Source organism: Falco rusticolus, chromosome 3, assembly GCF_015220075.1.
Source record: "Falco rusticolus isolate bFalRus1 chromosome 3, bFalRus1.pri, whole genome shotgun sequence".
Classification (NCBI taxonomy): Eukaryota; Metazoa; Chordata; class Aves; order Falconiformes; family Falconidae; genus Falco; species Falco rusticolus.
Window position 1 is genome coordinate 30,532,717 of NC_051189.1, and position 26,834 is coordinate 30,559,550.

The window sequence follows — 26,834 nt, forward strand, 5'->3', positions numbered from 1 at the left end:
CATCTTGGCATGGACATTGTTGGATTCAAATGTTTGAAACGATTTGGCAAAAGCAGTTAAAAACCCAAGATACTTGGTAATGAAATATCAGTACACTGAGTTGCAGTTTTGCTGCAAGGAACTCCCTCTGAAACCTTTAATATCAACCAAAAAAAGCATCACAGTTTTTATTGATTTTATCTACAGAAGACTTCAATTAAATTCAATTAATAAACTACTTGCGTAAGTGGTATTTGGTATTCTGTGCATGTGCTTTTTGATGTGAACACTGGGTTGCATGTATTTGTGTAGGGATGTATATATTTATGTAGACAGTTTGATAATGAACATTAGTATCTATTAAAGATCCTTTCTTGTTGCTCTTTTCTCCATTTCTCTTCAGCTGCATGAAACAAATGCTATTGTGAATTTGTTTCTCTTTTGCAGATCGATGAGAAAGAGAGAAGTGCTTCACTGCTTTCTAAAATATATGGCCAGAATGAAAATGCAAATTTTACACAGTCTGTGGAGTCAACTGGAAAAGTAAAGACCATAAAAGCATGTTTTGGCATTAATAAGTGTAGCAAGATGGAAATGAAAACATTAAATACACCCAAAGCTGGTAAGATATTCTTTCTTATTTACTTCCATGTGTCTTAAGAGAATTTTAAAGTTTATGAATGATATGCTACTTACTAAACTTCTATGAAGTACTAATATAAGGGTCATGCAATAGTGGCATGATTTGGTGTTCTACTGGGTAGAGAGTGAAAGAAACAAATGTTACATGATTTTTTTAAATAGAAAAGGAAGGAAGTTGATGGTTTAGGATCCAGTTGATAGTGCTGCTATCTATGTCTTTCAGAAGAGTACTATAGCCAACTCACTGTAATCCAGAGCAATACTAAGATGAGAGTTGGGATACCCTAAATAGTGGAAGCGTGTTTTAATTGGAAAACTTATGCAGAGCCTCAGGCAGAGAATGCTAATAATTGAGTGGATTCACGTTTTTCAGAATTCATGAGGGTTTCTTTTCTTCAGTGCAAGATCCGAGCTGTTTTCTTCAGTGTCTCCAGTGGGCAGTTGAGGTTCAAGCATGGGCTGCTAACTGTAGAGTAGCACCAGAGCAGAACTGGTTCTGTTCATTCATGTGTGTGCACTTATTTACTTGTGACCTGTAGTAATGACTATTACTTCAAAAAGCTAGGTAGTAAGCAAAGATACTGAAATGTCTTTGATGCATATCTTTGAATGCAGTTTTATGGACCTGAATGACTGTGGGGTTGACTGTCTTCGTTTCCCACCGGTCATGTGCCCTGACCACAGGTACACAGTGCAGGGATGTTCTGCATTGTGTGAATGCAGATGTATGACCTCAGGAGCCCAGTGCATCTTGGAAGTGTTGCACTTGTACTCGGTTAATAACATTGCTGGATGAAAATTATTCCTCTTGGAGCCAGCTCAGGCATTTCAACATCTGTCTTACAGTTAATTCACTGTTGTTTCCTCATAATTAATTACATTGATAATGATCTTTCCCTTTGTTTTAGGGTTCATTTAATTGACAATACTTTGTGTAATGAGTGTAGTTTTAAAAGAGCATTTTATGACCACTTATTACCTTGATTCCTTAATAGTTAGAATTATAATTCAGAAGGCTTTAATAAAGTTATATTTAATTTTGTTTGTGATAAGAGCTGCTAAATCTGGAAGCCCTACAGAAGTAAAGCTGCCATAGCTCTGTGTCCCAGGGTCCAGCCAATATTGATGCAGAGCACGTATTCCTAATAGGCAGGCATACATACAATACTTATATACATATGCATGTGGTTGGTAACAGGCCAACACAGAGAACACAGCACTCGGGCAAACACAAGCAGGCATCAGTGGACACATCGTGTTCCCCTCTCTTGGCTGATCAGGGTGAAAGCCTGTTTGTGGAAAATAAATGAATATACGTATATCTATACACACACAGAGAAAATATAGGTATCTCCATGTGGTAGGCTGACCCTGGCTAGATGCCAGGTGCCCACCAAGCCCACTATCATTCCCCTCCTCAACCAGACAGGGGAGAGAAAATATAATGAAAGGCTTGTGGGTCGAAATAAGGACAGGAAGATCATTCAGCCATTACTGTCATGGGCAAAACAGACTCAACCTGGGGAAAATTAGTTTAATTCATTACCGTTCAAATCAGAAAAAAAACACCTTCTCCCTACCCCTCCTCTCTTCCCAGGCTTAACTTAATTCCAGATTTCTCTGTGTCCTCCCCTCAGGTGGTGCAGGGGAATACGGTTATGGTCAGTTCATCACACATTTCTGCCATGCCTTCCTCCTCAAACTCTTCCTCTGTTCCAGTGTGGGGTCCCCCCCCACGCCAGATAGTTCTCCATGAACTTCTCCAGCATGAGCCCTTCCTATGGGCCACAGTTCTTCAAACACTGCTCCAGTGTGGGTGCCTTCCATGGGATGTGGTCCTTCAGGAATGGACTCCTCCAGCGTGGGTCCCCTGCAGGGTCACAAGACCTGCCAGCACACTTGTTTCAGTGTGGGCTTCCCACAGGGTCACAGCCTCCTTTGGGCACCCATCTGCTCTGGTGTGGAGTCCTCCATGGGCTGTGGAGTGGATATCTGGTCCACCATTAACCTCAATGGGCTGCAGGGGGACAGTCTGCCTCACCATGGTCTTCATCACAGGCTGCAAGGGAATCTCTGCTCTGACGCCTGGAGCACCTCCTTCCCCCTCTTTCTTCACTGACCTTTGTGTGTGCAGAGCTGTTTCTCTCACATGGTCTTACTCCTCTCCTGTTGCAATTGTGTTGTGCAGATTTTTTTCCCCCCATCTTAAATATGTTGTCCCATAAGGTGCTGCCACTGTCACTGATGAGTTCAGCCTTAACCAGTGGTGGGTCTGTCTTGGAGCCAGCTGGCATTGGCTCTGTTGGACATGGGGGAAGCTTCTGGCATCTTCTTACAAAAGCCGCCTCTGTAGCCCCCTTGCTACCAAAACCTTGCCACGCAAACCCACTACGCTTCTCTAACTGATCTTATGCGCTCAGTCTATTCAGTAGCTGGCTTTTTGATTTGTTGAATTCCCCTGCTGTGGGCACGTGGGCATATGAACCACTAAGGCCCACAGCTCCCAGTGCAATTGCTGGTACTCAGACCTGTGCTCCCACAGCGAAAAACACACTATAGGTCCTTCCAGTAACTGGCCTCAGACACTTATGTACTTAGTGGTGGGGGTCCTGGATCCACTGGTCTCCCAGTTGTCTTGTGCTCAAGAGATGCACACATACAAACATGCCTCTCTGGTAGCTAGACTTACTGGTAGCCAGCCTGCAGATGTCCTGCTCTCTCCAGTAACTTGCCTGGACTTACTCATCCTTCCAGTAGCTAACTGTCAGGCCCCCTGGTCTCTCTAATATCTGGCCCAGACTTGTGGCTACTCCAATACTTGGGTCCCAAGCCTCTTATCCTACTTGCCAGCTAGTCCCGCTTGGTGTTTGCTAGGGAATCACACAGTGGCACGTGTACCCAGGTGGTATGCATGGGCTCTGGCCTCTCTGCTTGCTGGTGTGTCAGATACCTGGGCCAGGTGACCTTGTGTGAGGCCCAGGTCCAGCTGCTGACATGTACGCTTCCATACACACTTAGGCATTCAGAATAGAGTCCCTTCACCCAGGAAAATATTTAGAAATATAGTTTAATAAGAAGATGGTACAAACTGTGTCAATAGGGTGCAGTGCATTGCTGGACAAGCATACCAGGTGGTGACCTGTTTAAAGTGGCTGCTTTTTTCCTTTTATTTTCTTGTGCTTGTTCCTCCCTGAACCACCTTCATCTGTGCCCCCTTTTGCTTTCCCTTGCTTTTTTTCCTTCAAAAATTCGATTATAAGCCTTGTATAAATCTCCATTTCTAGCATCATATGAGTTCCTGGCCCCTGTAGGCAGCAATCCCCTTCATTCTGTAAGGTGCTCTGGAGAGCCCTTCCTATTGACTCTTATTGTTGGGTTTTACTCCCAGAAAACAGTGGTTGATCAGTCCCCTGTGATAGCCCTGAGAGGATGCTGCCATTATCATGTTATGTGACCCAGAGTATATGCATTCTGGCAGAACTAATGTGGGAAAACTCAGCCTCCTTCTATGTTTGAAGTCCTTCTGGTCTCACGGCTTTTGTGTTTATCTGCTGTGTGCTGTAACTTCCAGTTCTTCTGATGAAGCTCATACTTGCAGAAAATTTTCAGTGTGTATGGGACAAGTTGTTTGAGTGGTCCTGCTTCCCTATAGGTACGTCTGCAAAAATTTATGTTTGTTGGTTCTGTCTAGCAGTGCACTTGAAAGATAGCTAGTGGATTTATTTCCAAAATAATCTGGGAAATCAGCAGGTTTTGTAACAAAAAATGGTGTGAAGTGGAAGAAGATACTAAATATTTTCCAGTATCATGAATTCCAGGTGTAGCTGGTATGGATTCTCTGTGATGACTTTAGCAAAATAGTCAAAAAACTTGCGGAGTGAGACAATGTTTCTGTTGATGCTGTTCTGCTACCTTTCTGAGTGACTGAACAAGCCGTCTTGTGCCAAAGCCCTTCTACGTCTGTAGAATGGGGCTAACCCTACAAGTCTTTGTAAACTTGTGATAAAATATGGTATAAAATAAGGATATCTAGCATTAGTTAGTTATGGTCATCAGGTTCACTGGTGATGTAAGCACTGTACTGTGAAAACAGTCCTGCATTGGGGCTCTGTTAAGTAATTTCTTAACAACAGATTTTCCAAGACAGCTTCTGCCCTTTACGTCACTTTTGTCTGCTATTCATTTCAGTTAATGTAGCAATTACGTAGATTGTGTAAACCATAACCTCCTGTAGTGTGAAATGAAATTGTTTTGTCAAAGCTGGTTTTGGTATGAGATTCAGAAGTAATGGAAACCAGTTGTGAAAGCCAGAGTCAGTTTGGGTTTTTTTCTTATTAATATTGTAATGGAATTATATCTGACTTCCAGTCTCTGCAGCCAAACAAGACTTCTCTGTTAAAGGGACATTAAAATAATGTAAAAATTGAAAAAGAGTGTGTATGCATTATTTTGGTTTATTGTCTCCATATCATTTAATGCAGATTATAAACTGTTTGTTAGCTTGATATCATGCGCAAAGCTGCTGTGTTTGGGTTTCCAGTGCAGTAGTGGAATGTGTAAATAAATACCCTGGTTTCCATTGAAATTCTTGTGAAACACCTGTGGACCATTGGACAACTGCACTGTTGATAGAGCTAATCTGTCTGAAACCCAGCCCTGAAAATGCTGCACAGTTCTTTCAGAAAAACTTATCTGACACATGATGTCCATTTCCTGGAGTAGACAAGTAAGGATTTGATTAGATAGCATCAATCTAAACATTATACACTATCTGGCTTTTAAAAAATACTTGCTTTTCTAGGCTTCTTTTCAAAATAAACTTTTTCCTAAAATGTCATAAATAAAAATAGTGTAAGGGACTCTGAAATTCTATGAGAGATTTCTAAAGACATTTTAATAAGATTGTAGCAACTATTGTTGAGTGAAACCTATGTGTTGTGATTTTAAGATAGTTTGAACTCTTAAGATGTTGAACGTGCTGTTCAACAGGCAGTTTACTAATTGTGATTGAGTTGTAAATGCTGGAAAATTATGTTTTTGCATAAATAAATATCTTTGTAGGAAAATGATCTTTACTACTGCTCTATGAAACAGTGTCTGCTTGTTTTTAAGCAGCAAAGAGCACGGCAATCTCTTTGGTACCTTTGTTTAGTATTCAGAATATAGTACTTGTTGACACTGACAATGAATGTGTGGAGGGGGGGGTGATTTATTTGACATTGTCATTAGTGCTTTTTCTCACAGGCCTCCAGAGAATTCTATCAGATAAGTCTGCATGCTCATTAAAAATGAAAGTTACTTTAACATTACTAAACTATTTAACAGTAATTGAAAACAGAATAGTAAATGTTTTTGGAAGGATATTTTTGCAGCTCTTAAAAATGCTTGGTTTCTACTTGTCCTCATTACATTCTGAGGACCTATAAGCAATAACAACAACAACAAAATTTGAATTTGAATAAACAATGGATAGGTCTCTGAACTGTACTTAGTGTCTCCTTAGTGTTGCTAGTTAAGTGGGATAGGCCAGAGCTGAGGTTTTTACCTACATTGCCTTCTTCAACTTAATGTTTGTAATAAATATTTTTTATTCATCTAAAGAACATACCTAATGAATTTAATACATGCTTATCATCTCAGTTTACAGCTTGCTTTCTGTTGTTTTTTTTTAATCTAGGAGAATGCTGCTCTGTTTTTTCCTTTGGACTTACTGTATGGTGTGTGGAAATTAATAGCTCTTTCACCTGCATACTTAGACACAACATTCTAGTTGGACTGAGATTTCATTGTTTAAACCTGATGTAGGCAAACAGAAAAGCTAGATACAGAGTTTTATTCTGTTACAACTCACCTCCTGTTTGTTTTTTGATTCAGGAATATTGTGTCTTTCATCCATCGCTAACATCTGTTAATGCATCTTCCAAGAGAAACTGTCAGAAGTCATACTCAAATGCTATCTTTGAGCTAACAATAAACACAGATTGTAACTGTATTTCATCACAGGGTTAATGTGTTCACCCTATGTCTCTTGACAGGTGTTTCTGAATGCTTTTCATGCCTATGATAGTAACTCTATTATTTGCATATAGTTTTGAATCTATTTTATCTTCTCTGGAATGTTAGTATTTACTGAGTACACTATAAGGTTTAGACTCTTTGCTCATTTAAGTCAGTTTTATTTTCGTAATAGGAATGTTTGTTGGCTCCTTCAGCATTCTAGAACATTGTTACAAGCTAGTCTGATACCTCCGGTCACTCGATTTGAATAAAACCCGTCTTAACTGATAAATTTGAATACTGTAAGAGAAAATCCACATTTCATTGTTATGACAGTAGCAATCAATTGCCTATCACTTTTAATCAGAGGATTAAAAAATGTTATTTTTAGGATTTGTCATATTGTCCTATCTCAGTCTAACTGCCTAGTTTCTGTTTCTGGATAACACAACTAAAAATATTCAGGCCTGACATATCATAATGAAGCATATTATTGTTAGAATTACTTGGATATCTGCAAAAGTAGACACTTCTGTTATTGTGTTCATTTCTATCATTGCACTTCACAGATTGAACTGAAAAAGATATTTCAGTATTATTTTTACCATTTGTCTATTTTAGTGGTGGAGCTGCATGTATAGCTGTAGTTCAGTGGGCCTTTGAGATCTTATAAACAGTTGGTAAAGCAGTTAAATCTTTGGGTAAAAGATACTGCATAAATATCTATCACCTAATAATTACCAAGTACACCTTAGTTGTACTGAGTTACCAGTTGTTACTGGATGCCTGAGTGCAAATAATTTATTACTGCATTGTTTGCAAGTTAGATTCTGCAAGTTTGTAAATTTTGTTGTAATTTCTTATTTAGGATAGTATCAAATTACTTTGCTAGCTCTTTGTGATCTAAAATGACCTCCTTCTCCCTGCAATATTACAGACAGAATGGTTTATAATGGTGAATAGACAAATAATAGATAAGCTGTTTCTCAATTCAGGATAGTTTCTTTACTGTTCAGGTGTCATCTGTACCTGTTTGATCAGTTCATCTCAGGAGATGGGCTTGGTTAAGAAAACTAGACTGATGTATTATGTATCAGACAAAAAATTCTCTATACCTCTGATCTGACACTGGTTCCAGAAGTGTTCATTTATACATAAATCATGGTGAATATACACACAGATTGTCACCTATTGGCCTAGTGCCCCACTGCCCAGCAGTCAACGTGTTGCAGGTAGACTTCTCACTGAGACTTCCATGATTATTTAGTCCTAGATGACTTGTCTCTTCTGGTCTGCAGCTTTGGGACTACCTGGCATCTCCGAAGGACACCACCTTTTGCTTGGTGCTCTTCCCTGGGATGTGAGAGGATGTCTTCTACTCTGCTGCTGGCCTAAGACCTTGCCTAGCATTTCCGCATCTGATTATGCATACTCAAGAGTTCCTCTCGGCTGGGGTCATGCATTGTTTACAGTTATGCATGGAGATGGTATGACAGCAAAGCAGGGAACAGCATTTTAGCAAAGTAAGTTTACTACTGTAATTTTAAGGTGTTAAAGCCCTCAGGACTTAAAAAAAAAAAAAAAAAAGAGAGATTCTTTAGTCTCATATTACTTTTTCTCATGACTCATTAGGGGTTTTTGGGGTTTGGTTTTTTTTTTGCCTTCCTATACATTCATCACCTTCTTTGTCATAGTGACCAGAACTACACACCAAGCAGAATGCTGTCCTCTGTTTCTGTGGTCAGAAGCACCTAATATAGCAGCCATAAATTTCCAAATTCTTTAAAGTCTATCAGTGGAGAAACCATGACCGGATTGTAGCAATAATCAGATAATGTGGAGTCAGTAGCCATAGACTGAAAGCAAGCAAGACAGCATAGTGTACTAGCTTGTTGAAGAAGTTCACATCTCTGACCAATGTTACTCATCTTGAATTTGGGCTGCCCAGCAGCTGAGTGGTAATATACACTGTGGTAGTAGCATTACCAAGGAGGAACACCATTTTCACCACCAATGGCAACATACCGTATAATGTTCGGCAACTGCAAGGCTGCTTTCCTGGACAGGGTAGCCAACTGCAATGCAGTTTAATAGGCTGCTGTAAAGCAAATCCAGTCTTGCTTAATTCTAGAATGATATTTCCACAGTTAGTACAACACAATTTATAATTTGATATGATAATATCTTGCAGTCTTGTTGCCTAAACTCCTGAATTACTGAACTTTGATTTAGTTAAACAAGAATGTGCACAAAATTTAGGTCAAGCTGACCCAGCCCCTCAAGTCGTTAAATACTCAAGTCCCCACCATCTCAAGTTGTCAAAACAGATGAATGAAAGGACTTCCGATCAAGAGAGTCAATCTTGGGAAACAAAGAACAGATAATGATAAGAACACTTATGAAAATTATGCAAAAAGAAAGCTCCAAGTGAAAAAGATCTGGCTGCAAGAAGAGACAAGCTGATAAGGTGTTGCAATCACTAATATGCTCTAGAAGTGAGAAACTGGTAACCAATCTTGGGCGTGAATGAAAATGAATATGTAATGTACTATGAATATGCAAGTACTCTACTGTATATAAAGTGTACCCTCGAGCAGCTTGGTGTACATGTTAGGAGGAAGGATCCCCCATGCACCTAGTGCTGCAATAAACCAGTGTTGGCTTTCTAAACTACCATTTGGTTTGGAGCATTTTCCTCATTACAATTTTTGGTAACACTAGGACTTGCATGCAAACACGTGGCATATAGTCTGCAATATATATAAAATAAAATTATCTAATACCATAACTTTAAAGATTATGAAATTAAGAAATACTCTACATAGAGACTATTTTCAGGGATTCCGTTTTAGCAGTAACAGTTCTTTCACTTTCCTTGTTCATTCTGAGGGAAGTTGTACACATCGTTTCTTTTTATTTTCTTGATTATCAAAATTTATTATCAGGCTCTGTGTGGGTAAGGATTGAAGACGGGCAAAAGAGAAATACATAGCTATTTGAAATTTCTTGGATGTTTTCTACTCTCCCACCTGTTGGAAAGGGGTATGGAGGTTAGTTTCTTTTTTTTCCCCTCCCTCAGCTCTCTTGTCTTCAACAGATATGAAGGTGAATTTAAGGGATGATGGAGAGAATGTAGCTAGCAGGTGAAGAGACAAGAAATGCCTTATTGAAGAGAATGGGAAGGTTTTTTGGAGCTATCATAACTATTATTACAGATTTGGCCTGGATTCCCTTCAAAGATAGTCACTAAATCTTTCTGTGGCTATGCTCACTGTTTGGATCCTGTTTGTAACATCCAGTGTAACTAGGGTTCAGTCCCAGCTTTTAGCTTTGGGCCTTAAGTTTTCCCTTGAAACAGAGGCTTTCTCACAATATGACTTCCCTAAAATCAACAAGATAAGATGGTTATCTCACTGTCCTCAAAATACCCGCTGAGCAAAATTAAGAATGGAGAAAGCTGCTCCTATGTCAAATGCAGGGAACAGTGCATGGGGGGAGGTATTTTGAGGTTAGTATTTAAAAGCATAATCTCCAAAGTTTTCATCTCTCTATGAAAAGATGGGAGAATTGCAGAAACTGGGCTTCTCTTACACCATTTCTTTTTCTAGAGGCTATTTTGCTATTGGGGATTTAAGAATTTAAGCAAAATATCCTTGTTGCCTAAACTCCCCAGTTACCAAATTCTGATTTAGTTGGAACAAGAATGTTTACGTCAAGCTGACCCACTCTTTCCAGTTGTTAATGCTTAAGCCCCCGCCATCCATCTCCAGTCTCACAACGGATGACTGAAAGGTCTTCTAATCAAGGGAGTCAATCTTGTGAAACAAAGAACAGATGATGATAAGAGAGGGTCTGCAGCAGAAAACAGGCAGAGCTGGTTCAGGAGTTAGTAAAGGAGTGCTAAGTAAGGGATGTGTGAAATAACTGGTGGAGTCATGGGGCAAACAATGGGATGAAGCCGAGTGAAGAGATGAGGACCATCAGGTCATCCGGATGACCACCTGGAGGCGTAACTGCCTAGGCGTGAAGAGTCATACATATGCAAATAATTCTGAGAAATTTAATGTGTATGTGTAACTGTGTAACATAAAATGGGACTCGCAAAATAGTTTGGCATGCAGGGTAGGTGGAACGATCCTCCATGCATCCGGCGCCGCAATAAATAATGCCCTTCTTAATGTACCATTGGTGTTAAGGAGTTTTACTCCTGGATTTCAGTGACATCCTGAGAAAATCATACTTTTAAATCTTTCTGTATTTCTCATCTGCTTCTGATCAATCAGCAAAAAGCTTGTTGGAAGAGAGGATCAGAGAAGATAGAAGCATGTATTAGGAACTGGATGCACTTTTGAATTTGTAAAGAATGGGTGCTCTTAGTTCTTCCTTTTTTTAAGGATATGACTTATAAAGTGAAGAGCTAATTCATGGTGCTGTATAGTCATGTTATATTATAATTCAGAGTCCTGTAGCTTTAAGCCAAACTTAGTTTGAAGGATCTGAATGTGTGGGCGCTGGAACGTCAGACTGAGATGAAGTTAAGTTCTTTAAAATTAGGTATGGGGGGCATTTTATCTGTCTAGTTTGAATATTTCCTATTTCAGTGGGCTAAATGTTGAGAGAATGCCTGACAGCAGAGGGGAGGGAAGTGTGTAGTTGGAATTTTATGGTAAGAGCTCTGGAGTAGGCCTTGTGTAACTCAGACTAGTTTCAAGAGTGCTGTAAAGGTTACAATTACTTTGTTACCGTTACCATCTGCGCTTCATGGACCCTTGTACTTGCAGCAGTTGCAAGAACTAACAGAAGTTAATATGTGCTAGATAGTGATCACAGAAATATATGCAGAAAAAAAAGGTAAAGCTTCCCCTTGTTCTCCCTGCCACCAAAGCAGGACAGAGGTTTAGAAATGCTTAGAAATAATTGTGCAGGAGAAAGGAAAGGAGTGGTCTGAGGGGTTCAGGCACAGCAAAGATAAGAACAAGAAAGTGAAAAATTGATGGTGAAAGTGTTGATGAGGATGAAAAAAAAAGTGAAATGAGAAAGTTATTTTAAGCACAACTGAAATGATCTAAAAATATTTCTAAAATGTCTGGTGAGAATTATTTAAGCACTTTAACTTCCAGGTGAAGTTGTCTTGCAACTTTTGGCTCACAAAACTATCATCCTCAACCCTCTGCTTAATGAATAATTCCTACAGCCTTTAGTTTTCTGGATTACCCATGAAACGGCTGTCCCTATGAGAGATCTTTGGAATTCAAAACTTTCTCATCTACCCCTTGCTGCAGCAGGCTCATAAGACAGGCAGATCGAATGACTTGGCACTGTCTTGCTGTCACGTCAGTAAAGAGGACTATATGATGACCTAATGGAACTTTTGCAGCCTGTACTACCTATAGACACTCTCGAGTCATCTTATGCAGCTGCCAACTTCATTTGCAAGAGTGAGCAACTGCCTTGATACTTGCCAAATGTTTCCGCTGCCAGTATATTCAGCGGTGTGTAACATACCCCATCCTAGCTGCTGAGTTTTCTTACAGTTGCTCATAAGCACAGGGGTATCAGAGTTTCACTTCAGCTTTGAGTCAGATCTTGCAATCATCCTCTTAAGATTTTCAGGCTCCTAGGTGATTGCAATTGCTAAACCCAGGTCTCTTCAGAGGTAGTTTACTTGTACATTATTAAGTAAGAACAGAAGTCCTTCAGACTTATTCTGGGGTTACCACTTTGTGGGCAGAGCACCTTCACAGAGTTTAGTAATTCTTTTATCTGTTGATTTGATATTTTTTGCACTAGGCAGTCCCAGCCTGAATCACTTAAGCTGATGTCATTCCCTTCAACATTCAAGTTTGCTGTCTGATCCAAACTGCATCTTTCAAGATATGTTATTTCTTAGGGCATCCTTAATTTTCTCAGGTGTTTTTTGTCTTTGAATCATGTACTTAATAGTGATTTTTTAAAATTATTTTTTAAAGTCTGTCATGGGGAGATTCTTTGTCAGTTCTGTGCAGCAAAGGATCCTTCCTCTCCCTCCATCCAAGATGCTCCCATGATTTAAGACATTCCCCTTTGCAGGATGTTCTGTTTCATTATGTGTCTAAATTTACATGGGCCACTTGATGCAGTTTTTTGCCATGATATATATCTGTCACCTGTTAAATTTGGGCCCACTGAGCTTTTTCAGCACTTTATAAGTCATTTGGCTACTTTAATCCCTGACTGTACTATGGCTGTGATTCATTCATCTTGATAGCTCTCCAGGATGCACTATTTGTATCATGATTTTGGCATTAATTCTTGACTTTTCCACAGCAAAAACCTGAATCTACCTGTTACCTGTAGTTTTGAGTCTTATTTCCCAGCTGTTTAAGTTCTGCAACCTTAGCAAGGGGCTGTTTCTTGGCTTTGGAATAATCATACTGTTTTTCCTTTCCTTAGAAAAATACTCCAATCTACTCTCACAGCTCCCATTTTTCATGAACTTCCAAATAGAAAGATTTAATCGACTTGAAAACTGGATTTTTAAATATTAATATTTAAATTGGGAGGCATCTGTTTTGGTGTTTTTTTTAAAGGAAAGAAACAAGCAAATTAAAAAAAAAAAGCCCCGAATCCAATACTTTTTTTTCTTTTCAGAATTCTGAGTAGATTAGTGAATTCTACCTTGAAAATATGAAGGAAAAATGAGCTGTAGCTTGTGCACAAAATTAAAACAGGGCATACAGAAGTCAGTGACTTGATGCGAGGGGTGTGTGTATGGCTGTTTTCTTCAGAATTTCCTCCTTGCTACCTGTGGTTTGCTGTCCCCTCAGTTATGCTAATACAGGTTTTTGTAGGGTGCATTGCAAACTCCTTTTAGGAGTCTGAAGAAGCTTTTTCAGTGTATTTCTTTTGTGTGGGTTATTTGTCCTGTGGCATAGTGGGTGAGGGAACTGCTGGTTGTTAAAACTAAGGCACCTTAGAAAAAAGGATTAATTTGCAGACAAATCAGTTCCCTGGTCTGACTTGCTCGGAAGATTTGTGAGTGCTCATATCAGCACAGTGAAGGTGCGGGAACCTGATACATTGGGGGGGAGGCAGAAATTCCTGTTATGGCAATGTCCCACATTTATGTTGACTTAAACCAATTATTAAACTCTGCTTTCAAAAAAAATTAGCCTGTAGCTGAATCATCTGCCTGAACTGGCTGTGCATTTTGTTGCCTAAGTGCTGGTGTTGGTGGATGGTGTAGGATGAAGCGTGAACTGTGGCAGCATTTCTTTTTTTGTAATTTGTCTTGGAGCTACACCTATTGTTTTTGCTCAAAAATGTCTATATGTAACATTAATATCCACACTTCTCACCTTCTGTGATTTCTTATCCAAGTACTGATATGACCTTAGGCTAATGAGCAGAGCTATTTAAAAAAGCTTGGGGGGGTCGGGGAGGAATAGATCTTGGTTGACAGCCAGCTTCATTTTTACAAGGGTTATTTTACACTCCTGCAGAACAATATGTAATTCAGACTGACTCCTTCAGGCACTTGCTCAAAAGAAATCTTTGTAGTGGCATTTTGCTATAATTGCATTAGTGTGGAAACCTGGTCTCTCTAGCAACATTAAGCAGTAAGGTGATAGAGTAATACATGTTTAGGTAGGTCTATATTAGGAGTTGCTGCATCTGGTAGCCCAGAGTAGAGGAGCCTGCTGCAGCTCCTTGTGGCTAGGTCCATGAGGATGTATTTCCAAGAGGCACATGCACATGTGTACACACTGTATCTATATATACATGGCCAGCCACACAAAAAATGTAGCATGTGTGCAACACAAGCAGCATCAATTTCCTTATCCTTTTCCTTTACTGGCTGACTGGGATGAAAGCCTGTCTGTGGAAAACGTATGTATACAATACGGATCCCTCCAGCAAGTAGCCTTTAAGACTCCTACTCTGCACAGTATCTGGTCCCTGGATCCCCTTGTCTCCCAGTTGCCCCACAAACCTGCACTGGGTCTCTCTGGCAGCTGGTCTGGATTTATGACCTTACCAGCAGCCAGTCCCCCAGGTCTCCTGGTCCCTCCAGTAGCCAAATCTCAGACCTTCTGGTCTCTCTAGTATCTGGCCCGGACCCATGCTTACTCCAATTCTTGGCGCCCAGGCCTACCTGCTGGCTAGTCCAGCTTGGTGTTCACCAGAGATCAGACACTGACACAGGTGCCCAGGCCGTATGCACAGGCTCTGGCCTCTGCAAGTGCCCCAAGCACCCAGGCCCCTGTGACCTGTCGTACAACTCCAGTTACCAGGATGTACACTTTTATGCGTGCAGATTAGAGGTTCACTTTACTCAGGAAAACAGTTACAAATGTACTTTAATAAGAAGATAGGACAAACAGCAGTGCTCAGGCACGGGGCATGGCTGGACAACTGTACTGAACAGCCACCTGTTTCTGTATATCTGGCCACTTTTATCCCTTCACCTCAGTATTTTCCTATGCTTGTTCTGTCCCAAACCACTTCAGTCCCTCCCTTTGCTTTCCTTCGGTTCTTCCTCTAATTATCCTGTACTATGCTTTCTGCAATCCCAAAATACTCTTCCTGGCATCTCATAATGAGTCCCATACCCAGTGGGCAGTAACCCCCTCCTTCAGTCTGCGAGGTGAGCTAGAGGGAGCCTCTCCTGTGGACTCGTCCGTCTGGATTTTACCCCAGGCCCACTGGGCTGCTGTGTTTCCGATAGACCTGGGAGCAGCTGGACTGAGGGCTCATTTCCTTTCGTTTGGGTCGTTGAGATTCGTCTGCCTGACACCGTTCATTGTTCATCTGTGCTGTGTCTGTGGGGACACAACCTAACACTGACTTCTTTCCTTTTGGCACTAAAAAGTCAAGAGATTGGGCACTGCACAACTGCATAAGCAGCAGAGGGTAAGCATAGCCTCACCTGTGACTCCTCAATTCTGATACTGCCAGAGCCTAAACTATCTGAGGCAGATTAATTTTTTTCCCCTAGTTACTTAAGAACAACCAAGAGCATAAATTTTAACAACAACAAAAGAATAACCATCAGCTTTCTACTCTTGGTAAAGTGCAGAGTGTGGGGAAATAGGGAAGGATTAGGTGTTTAAAAGTGATGGTTTTAATACGATGCTTCTAACCACATGAGTATTTTGTTTCTCAAATTTTAGTGTAATGGGCTTCAGACTATAAAATGCTTTATTTAATCTTGGCTTGAAAGCAATTCCAGCAAAGTGGACTGGTTGCAATTTTGTTAGGTGATACAGACAAGCCAAGCCTCAGAAATGGTTCCAAACTTGCTTGTTATTCTAAATGCTGATTGATTTTTAGCAGTTAAAAGTCTCCCTTTGTTTAGTTTGAATTTCTTGTTTTGAATATGGCTTGTGTCTGCTTTGGGTTTTTTCCCCTTAGAGCAAACAAGTTTATACCTAGATCTTTATAGCCTTAAGATATTTCCACCTATAATTAGATTTCTCCTTCCTCCCCCCCCCCTCTCCGGGCTCCCTAGTTTTCAAGGCTGAACATGTTAAGCCTGAGAAGCTGTTACCGCTATCTCAAGTGGTGTTCGTTTCTACCCTCCGGACTCTTTTCAGTTGTGTACGTCATTTTTCAAACTTAGTTTTTGCGTTTATTTGAGGGCACCTTTCCTCACATCTGCAGTTTTTTCCTTTTCCATTTAGCTTAGACCACAGAACCATAAAGCCTCGCATGCATTTTTGCGTGGTACGAAGACTTGGCTTAAGGTGATAGGTTTTTGAGCAAACACCAGACTCAACGTCTTGTTAGGAAAACCCAGATTTTCACCCCGAAAAGACGCGTGGAAGCACTATCACAAAAGCAGGCTGCTTCCTGGTGGGTAGTCCGAACATCCCAGCACCCGCACGCTGTGACGCCCTGGGCAGAGCTGTCAGGACTGACGGCAGCCTTCAGCCGCAGCCCCTGCCCGCCGCCGCTCGCAGCCAGCCGTGTGCCGCCGCCGCTCGCAGCCAGCCGTGTGCTCGCTGCAAGCAAAAGCCGACTCGGTGGCGGCGCGGCGGCGTTGGGCGCTCGCTCGCTGGCGTTTTGTCGCCGTTCCTGCCGGCGGGGGAGGCTCGGCCGCCGAGAGGAGCGGCCTCTTTAAGAAGCCCCCGTGTAAGTAGCTGGAGCAGGCTGCCAAGTGCGGGAGAAGCTCAGCTTTACTGCGAGGCCCGCGCCCGAGTGTAACCTAACCGGCTGGAGGCTCCGCCGCCCCTGATTGACAGCAGGACCAGCATTATGCAAATGGCGCGGGGAGCGCGGCGGCGGCCGGGGGCTCTGTCAGGGAGCTCTCTACACACGCCGCCCGCGCCCTGTAACGTGCCGTGCGGTTCACAAAGCAATTGTTGCTTTTTTGGGGACGACGTTACATGTAAAATCATCTCGAGCGCGGTTTCGGTTCGAGATAACGTGTGAGGCAGCTAGGGAGATGTGTTAGAGCTTGGTACTCGAGCTAAATTAGGTAATTTTTAGCTGGGTAATGTGCTAATCTGTAAACCTCTATGTTTTTAAATCCTGCGTATGCCCGGTCTCTTCATACAAAAGTGTATTTTGCTTGTTTCTTCTCGTCTTCTTCAGTCTGAAGCCTTATGTAGGTCAGGCTTGGCTTAAGCAGATTTCCTGAACCTGCGTCAGCTTAAGCTGAAGGAATTTTAATAAACCCTCCCTTGTAGGCGTGGGCCTAAATGAGACTAGCCTAGTTAAGCCTGATCTTTTTCTGTTTGTGAAAGAGCTGAGCAGAGCTAGGAACTGCATGGTGGCTTCAGAAACGGCTTCCTTAATTCAAAGATAACAATGGTTGGGAAGGCCAGATCTTCTAATTTTACCTTACCTGAAAAGCTCGATTTGCTAAAACTCGTGAAGCCGTACGTTAAAATTCTCGAAGAACATACCAATAAGCATTCTGTAATAGTGGAAAAAAACAAATGCTGGGATATCATAGCTGATAACTACAATGCCATCGGAGTAGATCGCCCTCCTCGTACTGCACAGGGCCTGCGCACGCTGTACAAGAGGCTCAAAGAATATGCCAAACAGGAGCTATTGCAGCAAAAGGAGACTCACTCAGATTGTAAAAGCAGCATTTCCGAGCCAACCAAGAAAGTTGTAGAGATGATTCCACAGATTTCCAGTGTGTGTTTAAGAGACAGGAGCGGTGCTCAAAGGTGAGACGATTCTTTTTATTTTGTTACTGAATGAAAATTATGGCGCCTCCTATCTACTCTGTAACGCTTTGCTTGTGTTCCGGTTCCTAAAGGAAATGTTTATCAGAGAAGATCCCCGAATGGGGAACAATGACAAAATAATACAGCTTTTGTTTTATGGGAAGCTTTATGGTGACTTAGCACTGCATTCATTTTTTCAGCTCTCATTCAAAGCCTGTTTCAGACTCTTTGTCATACTCTGGAAAGTGAGGGTTAAGAGAGAATCAAAGAGAAACGGGAGCTCCAACCTCTACCCCTCCCCTACCTTTTAATAGGCAGATTATTCAAACACTGGCAAAGTGGTGGCTATTCTCCTCCATTTAAGGTAATACTGCAGTCATTTTGCAACATATGGAACTATTACCAGTTTATACAAGATTTTAAATAAAGTTAGTCCGCAAAGCTAAGAAACCTTACTCGTGCACCTTTTTTCTCTCATTTACTCTGATGCTTGCATGTTAAGTTTTAACTGATCCCAGTCCTTAAAAAAAACAACCCACCAAACCAAAACACTGGCTCCCCACACCACAGTGTCTTTGTGAGTGCAAATTTTTTTTTTTTTAATTATGCTTTTCTTCCATTGATGGTGGTTCTCTGAAACTGGAGCAAAGCTAATTGCAGTCTGAACCCCAAGCTGGTTCTGTACCATGCATTAGGCAGTTAAATACAGAGAGAAACTGAGAGGTACAGCACTAGGAGTTTGGGATTTTTTTTGGTAGGGTTGTGGGGTTTTTTTGTGGTTGTTTTTTTTGGGTTTTTTTTTCTTTTTTTTTTTTTACTGCTTAGTAAAGTGAGACACACTGTCTAGATTTGAGCGAGACATAATACAGGCAAGCAGCGTGCAGGCTTTCTCCCACAGCTGGCTAATGCCCCTCGTATCTGACTTGCAATACTCTGCTGGTTCTGTATTGGTCCTTCAGAGATCAAAAACTGCCTGGGTCAGGTTTTGGTTCTTCCAGATACAAAAAGTAAGCTAGGGAGAGAGGGGGAAAGAAACATCAAACAACTCCCCAGCAACCTTGAGAAAGCTCTCATTTTTCTTATTTTCCCAATCAGATTAATGGGACGCAAACTTCCCATATTTTATCACATATACTGATAGTCGGTGCAGCAGCGTAACACTCTTAACGAAAAGCTGGCATGCGCACAGACGCTGAATTGGATTCATGGTGCCACTGGTTGAACTGAATGGTAACAATTGTCTAAATCCCAACATGCCAGATGCTCTAAAAATATGCTGTTGTGGGTCCTTTGCGTAAAAAAAGCCTGAAGCAACTGGGCTGTGCTGCTGCTCTTGGTAAATGCCCCTGTAGGAACCGTTCCAAAGAATTCTCTGGAACAAAACAAGGCTTTTAATTGCGCTAATAAAGGTTGCAGTGTCTTGACTACCAACTTTTGTAAGGAGGGGAAAAAAAGTAGTGTGAGAACTTTGGTTTGTAGATCGGCTTATAAAAAGCACTGACGCTTTTCTTGAATGATTAAGAGCTAATGATCTCCATAGTTTGTCTCCTATAATTTAAACATTATTTGCAGTCCCTTATGGGTCTGGGAACATTGACTTGATTACTGCTTACCCAAAATGGTTGTTCCTAGGAACAGCCAATACACTGTGTGCTGAAGGAAAAGAATATCATTAAAAGATTTATTTTTTCCCCTGCTCAAATACATCATTATTTGATAGTTCTAGTTTTAACTCTTGAGTTGCATTAGTTTTCAAAACCCTGTATTGGGTTTTAACTCACCAGGATATGGCTTAGGTTTTGTAGAATGGAAATACAGCTTTCAATGAATCCAAGTTCTTAATCACACCTTTAAGCAATTTCTAGCTGTTGTGATTAAACAAAACCTGGTGAATCATGGGTGCCTGCAGGGTTATAAACACCATCCCCCAGTTGTGGTAACTGTTGTTTGTCTTTCTTTCAGTCAAGTTGTCAGAAGCAACATTAGTAACCACCATACAGGCAGCAATTTTGTTTTTCAATTCCTTCTTTCTCTCTTTGCTGTCTTAATTGTTTTCCTCTGAAGAGACCGACTCGAAGGGAGAGGGGGCGGGGGGAGAAAGCCTCATCAGAGTTACCTGAAGATTTTGGTAATTTTCTAGTTCTGTGTGGATTACACTTTAAGAGATGGATTTTTCACTGTTTGGAGGCACTAGTGTACGTTAGACTAAATCTTACCTATCTTTCTTCTCTTTAACCTTTCTCACTTTCTCTTTCTGCTCTCTCTGTTTCTTTTTGTCAGAATGACCTGCTTCTCCTGCTGGTTGTTTCCACTTTTCTCAGGCTAGAAGCTGGCCAGGAGCCAGCAAATAAGGAGGAGGGAAGCTGTATTAGAAGCGGCAGTTGTGAAGAGGGGGAAACCCAGAATTACAGTCTGCACTGGGGAAAACAAGTGAAAATTTGTGTGCAGGATAATGCTTCCGATGCTCGATGAGAGGAGTAAAAGGAATGTGAGAAAGAAGTATATGGGAAAAGGTGAAGCTTTGTGGCATGAGGAGGAGGGAGTAAGGTGACATAATTGATGCTTTATAGGCAGCTCAGGTAACAGTCAATATAATTAAGATCCTGGTGTTTTCTTCCGGTCTGAATGAAAGGTCTGTTTTCAATACCTGCTTCAGATGGACTTTTTAAAAAAAATAATCTGTAGTTAAAATAATTTGGGTGGTTGGCAAGATTAATTTTTGGAAAATATATTGCTCTCACCCTATTGAACATTTTTACAATTGAGTATTGAGAAGCTTTCATGGTTTTATTCTAGAAAATGTGCTTTCATGGTAATGGATGGTAGGATGGATCAGGGTCCTTTGGAAATTGCAACTATGACTGCTTATTTCTTTTAAACCAAAAGTGTTGAAGACCATGGGAGATGCAGAAGAAATGATCATGCTATCTTTTGATTAAGGAGTTAGTGCATTTACACAAGAAGAAGGATGTACAAAGTAAATTTCTCCTTTGCTTCTGAGAATTTGAACCCACATCTATTGCTAACCAGGAGAGTGTTTTAATAATCAGATAAGCGTTTCTCAGTTTGTGGATTATAGGGCTCTCAAGGAGTTTGGAAAGTGTAAACAAACACCTCTGACCCCCCAGTTTAATAGACATCCTCCAGGGCTGGGGAGCATCCGTGAATGATCTGCTTGCTGCCTTTAGCTGCTAGCAGCAGCTCAGTTCTTCAAGGGTTGGGGAAATGTTTTATATCTGCAACTGCCAGTTACAGCCTCAGTTTTAGACAGTTATGGTCATGATGATGCACTGTCTTAGGTATCAGTACCAAGTTAATATATTCCTGTGCCCATGTTACACTATACTGCCTTCCCAGTCATGCTGAAAGTATTCTTTGTAGATGTGTACTGTAGAATAGTTCAAGAAGCTGATCTGGCTTAAAAAAGCCTTACCTGAATGAAGGAGTGATGTGCAGAAGTGTAGGGTTTCAAACGCTACTGATGGTAGAGAAGTGGCAGGAACAGCTCGAGCCATTATTACCATCAAAGCCAATGTAATGTCAAATCCTGATTTGAGGTGCTGCTGACTCAGGGGTTTACACAAAGACAGATGAGTCAAGTGGGCGTTGTACTTTCGAAGAGCAATGAACAGAACTATAGGCTGTTCTTGATGGAAACATTTCTGTGTTCTCTTGAAGCTTCAGAAGAATACTGAGATCACAGATTCAAAGAGAAGGAGCAAGGATTAGCTTGATTCCATAATCTACTGGCAGAGTCGTCATTTGGGCTGTTTTCTTTTCCCAAGGCTCTTTGTGTAACTTTATACAGTGATTGTTTTACATAAAAAAACCCACCACAACCAAATGCTTGGGTGCCTGAATCGGAAACAGGGAACACATTAGAACAAGAGGAGATGAGTAAGTTTGGGACATGGAAATGTTTCTGCCACAGTCCACTCAATCTAAATTAATGCCCTTCTAAAATCCCATTATAGGTTATATAAACTCTTTCCTCTGTCACTTGCATGACTTGCTGCTGCTTTGTTTTATTCTATTTTTTTATTTGTTGCTAATAGCCCTTCTTGCTTCTGCAGTGTCAGAAGAAGGGCCTACCAGGACAGTTCCCTGTTGGCTGTACTGCCTTTATAGCAATAGAATCTGGGTAAGACAGGGCTGTGTACGTGTGGTGTAAGGAAGGAGGGATACAGGTGGTGTTCATGTAATGAAGTAGAGTCCCAGGCATAGATAGCAGAGTAGTATTTCAAATGAAACTTTGGTTACTTACAACTACGCCTTTTAAAAATAGTTTTTAATGGATTATTTAAATATGATTTTGTGTGTTCTAGTGCTAGTATCAATAAAGAAACAATTGCTGGTACCAGTTCACCACAGGCAATGTTGGATCACCATCCTGCAACAGTCATGATGGAGTTGCAGTTGGAAGAGGATGTCAAACCTCCTCCTTCTTTGATTATAGACTCACAGCAAAATGAGAGCTTAGAGGAAGAACAACAGCTGGTGCATGTTATGGAAAGGTCTCCTTCAACATCAGTATCTTCAGTTGATATGAGAGTGATGATGCCTCCCTCTCCTGTACCAAGAAGAGAAGAGTTTTTTAGGCTTGAGGTTGGAGAACGCTTTAGACCTATATGTGGTTATGACCCACAGATGTTACAAATGCTGAAAGAAGAGCATCAAATAATAATAGAAAATCAAAGAAAAATTGGTCTTTATGTCCAAGAAAAAAGGGATGGTTTGAAAAGAAAGCAACAACTGGAAGAAGAACTGTTGCGAGCAAAAATCAAAGTAGAGAAGCTGAAGGCGATACGACTACGCCATGATCTGCCAGAATACAGCAACATCTAAATGTTTTATGACTTCCGCCATATTATTTGAAATGATAATAAACGCTCTTGCCCTATCAAAATTGTTCTTTATGTTAATATGGTTGGATCAAAATACGAGCTTGAGAGGTGAAAGCATATTTTCCATGTTGTTCACGTACCCTAGAAAAATACCTCGTATGGATTTGAATGCACCAACTCATCTGGTCTGAAGTATAATCAAGTCCTGTATATTTAAGTGTTTAGGTTGATAAAAATCTGAACTTTTGAAATATTTCCACTTAATCTCTGAGTTGTGATGAGCTAATGGAAATTTAGCTCAGCTCTTGTAAAAAAAATTGATCGTATGCATTATTTTTCCAAATAATCACCTATTCTTTAATATCTTAATGAAGTTGCAGATTAATAAGTTCATGTAAAAAGGAAGAATAAGAGGCTGTTTAAATGTCTTATTCTTTTCAAGTTTGTAAATCTTATGACGGTGAGATTTTGCTGGTATATCAGCTTGGAAAAGAAAATTACCCATTTGTTACATTTTTTTTTAATGTTCAGTAGGCAGTTGAATAAATGTACATCTTTATAAAAGTTAATACTTTCTATTGTTTCCAGTGGAGTTTTTCCATAGGATGTTATCAAAATAGAGACAATGAATGCAACGCTTGGTTTTTAAAACTGCATGCATGTGTAATTTGTGTGTATAGTACACAATGATCGTATATTCAGTTATAGTAATTATACTGGTGATCAACCACAAAAATGTCTAATTTCCTCACTTGCATGCATAATTACTACAGTGCATGTGCAACCAAGACAGTTGCAGGTGCCTTTGATCAATATCACTGACTATAAGCTACTGAAATGAAATGGTTTCTGTATGTAAGTAACATGTGACTTGAAATCAACAGAAGATTCTGTGTTATTCTGTGTACCTTTTATAAATGCTGTTGTTCTGGTCTTTCGATTAGTTTCAAATAAAAAGCCCCAAATGAAAAGGAAATTGATTCTTCTCTCTGTCCTAGTAAGCAGCCATTTCCTCTGCAGTTACAATCAACGTTCATAACTGGAAGAAAAATACCTGGAAAGCATAAGTCCCAGATCATTCATTTCTTCACAATTCTTAGTCTCCTGCCTGTTATGAATGGATCCACAACTGCCTTAGACCTCTGGTTCCTTATTCCCTGTAACAATACTTTCTCCTTCCTCTGACCTTTAGCACTAGAAAAGGAAATGAAGCACGGCATCAAGGAAAAAGAACAAAGGACATGTAATTTCTCCTATACTTCCCATCTCAGAGGGTCTCAACAACAGAAAGAACAAAAGCAATAGGAAAGAGAATATTTCTTCCTGCGACTGCTTGTAACTGTTGCTCCTGTTGCTCCTGTTGCCACTGTTTTCCCAAATTTGCTTCTTCCTCCATTCCCACAGAACCTCAGCCTATGAGCATGGGGCACTGGTCTGCATCAGCAGACTCTGAATGAGGTAAGCCTCTCACCTCCTCGTTGGTCTTCTGAATGAGTCAGGTTACCTTTGTAGCCACAGGAATAAATTCTTACTAAAAACTGAAGGTTGGAAGGGTGTAAGCTTAATTGAGTGGCCAGTGGAGCTTAGGGAATTATAGTTAAAATCTTACGGTAGTGTTACGAGAGAAACAGTCGTGACTGTTGCTGCTCAGGATAACTTCAACAGGTTACAGGTGGGAAGAGTAGAGAAAGCAAGTCTTGTTTACAAACTGAGGAAGACTGAGAAAAATCCAGACAGTGAAAACAGAGGTTATCAATATGGAGTTTTCCTCTTCCAGTTGTTTTCTAGAGAAGAGAGCACTATAACAGTTTGTTCTGTTGGGAATTTTTGCATGTGCTGAAAATGATGATGCCTGAATAAGTGGCCTCTGTTTCTGTACAGTCCTTGGCTTTCTGCTGTGTTTTTCAGTTCAAGGACATTGATCTGTTTCTGTATAGCTGGAAACACTTAAATGAGATACTCACTTCCCTGAGTTCACCAGAGTGAAAATACTGGCTTTAATAAATAAATAAGGATTTTATTTGTTCTACTTCTCAGAAATAGGAAACAGCAATAAATTCTCTGCATTTGTCTTATAATTTGGAAGTGTCTGATCTGGTCCTTTCAGTTGAAAATCAGATTTCCGGTTTCAAGTGGTAAGGAATTAATTTCTATTTGTTGATTCTGTCCTTACATATTATGCAAATGAACAAGTTTTTAATAGTTCAGAAAATAATTCCCATATGGCTCATTATATTAACAGTGGGTTTGATTTATAGCCAGTCTTATGTTGGCCACCAAAATGCTCTAGAGACTTGAGAGTATTTTGTGTTGAATTCTCCATTCTCCTTGAGCTAGATGAAGAGGTGACCTCGAGGGTTTCTATTGGCATTGTATTTTTATTTTGAGGACTAGAACCAAAGGAATTTCCAGTCTTTGAAAGCTTGCAGTCCTTTCTGAACTGGCAGGCAAAGCAGATGCAAAAATAGGACTATGGGTAGAGAAAAGTCTGCCTTGTATTCTTAGTATTGGAAAGGGAAGGATGCAAATGATTAGAGAAATAAAATACCACCGGCCTAGTCAGAACTGTCTCCTTATAAGCAGTGTTCTTCCACATTTGGTTGTTCTGGCTTTGTCTTCATTTCTTAGTGGAAGGCCTTTCTTATCTGCAGGCAGCACCTCAAGTTCAGAGATCTCTCATGCTTCTTGTTTGCTTTGTCCTCAGTTGTGTGTTTCTTTTGGTTTTGGGGGAGCTTGGGGTGGGGGGAGACATCTCTTGAGTCCCTGCGGAGCTTGCTTGTTTCTCTACCAGTAACATGATGTTTACTTTCCTTTCACTACAGAAATGTTTCCTCCTTCAGTGAAATTATATTGCTCTGTCAGTGCAGTATGGTGCTGCCTGTGCTGGTGGATCTGCGTTTCTTTCTCACTCCACATCTGCTTTACAGGATCAGGTTATCTGTCTGACTCAGACTTCTCACTTCCCAGCGCCTGTTCCTGGGGTTTTTTTTCCATGTATACCTAATGTGGGTACATGCACCACAGCTGTGGCTGGACCTTGAAGTGCTATGAATTTTTACTGTTCCAGCAAATGATATTTCTTTAGCATGTGTGAAGGGGCCGATAGGAAGCCCTTCCCTCCTTCACCCCCATTCTTATCCTCTTACTCCCTTCACTACATCTGGCAGTGCCATTCCCTGTCTGCATGTTTATAATGTACGTAGTACAGGCAGAGTAATTTTAGGCAAGGACAAATTTCTAGCGTATGTTCATGTCCTTCTACTAAGATAACTGAAATAAACAGGCTCCACAACTAATTTTAATTGCTAACACCTAGTGGGCTTATGTTTAGGATTAGTGTAAAAAACTGTAACTATGATAGCTTTGTGGTAATTGTGATAGCGTCTTGTGTACCTTCATCTGAGCAACGTCTAATGACCAGTCTGTAATTTTGTTGGCTGCTCCCTCATTATCCTGCTTTTTTTTGGTCCCTCCCTGCTTCCCCCCATAAGCTTTTGACTCCTGTGGAGTCATCTCCGTTGAAGTGCTTGCCTTAGATCAGAATTCTTATCAAGTAAAAATGGTAGGAGAGAGAAGTACTCCCAAGACTGGAGACATTACTTATAGTTAATTTGCTTGTCATACTCCTGTTTTCAACCATCTTCCACTGTACTAGCTTCAATTCCATTCTTTCATTTATATTTCTAAACATTTTCTGGATTAGGATTTTTTCCCCCCATACAATGAAAATGCATAGACTTGCACTCTTATCTTCTTTGGTCAAACTTTAGTTCCCCTGGATTTCCAATAGGCAAAGTCAGTAATTGCTTATAATTAAGAGCGAGTTGTTTCAAAGTGAGAGGAACAAATGAGGAATTGTGATATCCAGGCTGTCTGGCTGAACTGTCTTTTAAAATTATTTGTATCTTACTTTAAAGTGCTTTAGGATATTTCCGTACAAATTTTAATTTTGGTAAAATCATAAAAAGATCACTCATGAAGATGTTAAAGTGTTTTTTTCCTAGGATGCTGATTACTTTGCTATTTTGCATGTGAAAATAAAGGGAAATGTTTAAAAATAATGCCTTTTAGCATTTTTTGAGGTTTTAAAATATATGAAATACAGCTTCTCAGTGTGTATTCCTAACAAGTTATGTTATTATTCTGCCTTAAATATCTGGGTTTTAAGTCATTTGAGAAATCTCATTGTGTAAGTCTTAGATTGAAAAAA

General features: G+C 40.4%; 2 protein-coding genes across 3 annotated transcripts in view; both read left to right on the top strand.

Moving 5' to 3' along the window:
* Positions 1 to 26,834, top strand: part of RAD54B (RAD54 homolog B) — a 70,061-nt gene that overhangs the window by 3,394 nt on the left and 39,833 nt on the right. Inside the window, exon 3 of one of the 2 annotated variants that reach the window (XM_037379575.1) lies at positions 427 to 601. In XM_037379575.1, coding sequence (XP_037235472.1) covers positions 427 to 601 — 175 coding nt within the window. Of the gene's footprint in view, positions 1 to 426; positions 602 to 17,670; positions 17,781 to 26,834 lie in introns of those variants that run through there. The other variant, XM_037379576.1, reaches the window with a different exon arrangement.
* LOC119144344 (fibrinogen silencer binding protein) lies at positions 16,731 to 23,600 on the top strand. The gene is made up of 2 exons (XM_037379577.1): positions 16,731 to 17,780; positions 22,106 to 23,600. Exons 1-2 carry the CDS (start codon positions 17,410 to 17,412, stop codon positions 22,623 to 22,625), a joined length of 891 nt encoding a protein of 296 aa, XP_037235474.1. The 5' UTR covers positions 16,731 to 17,409; the 3' UTR covers positions 22,626 to 23,600.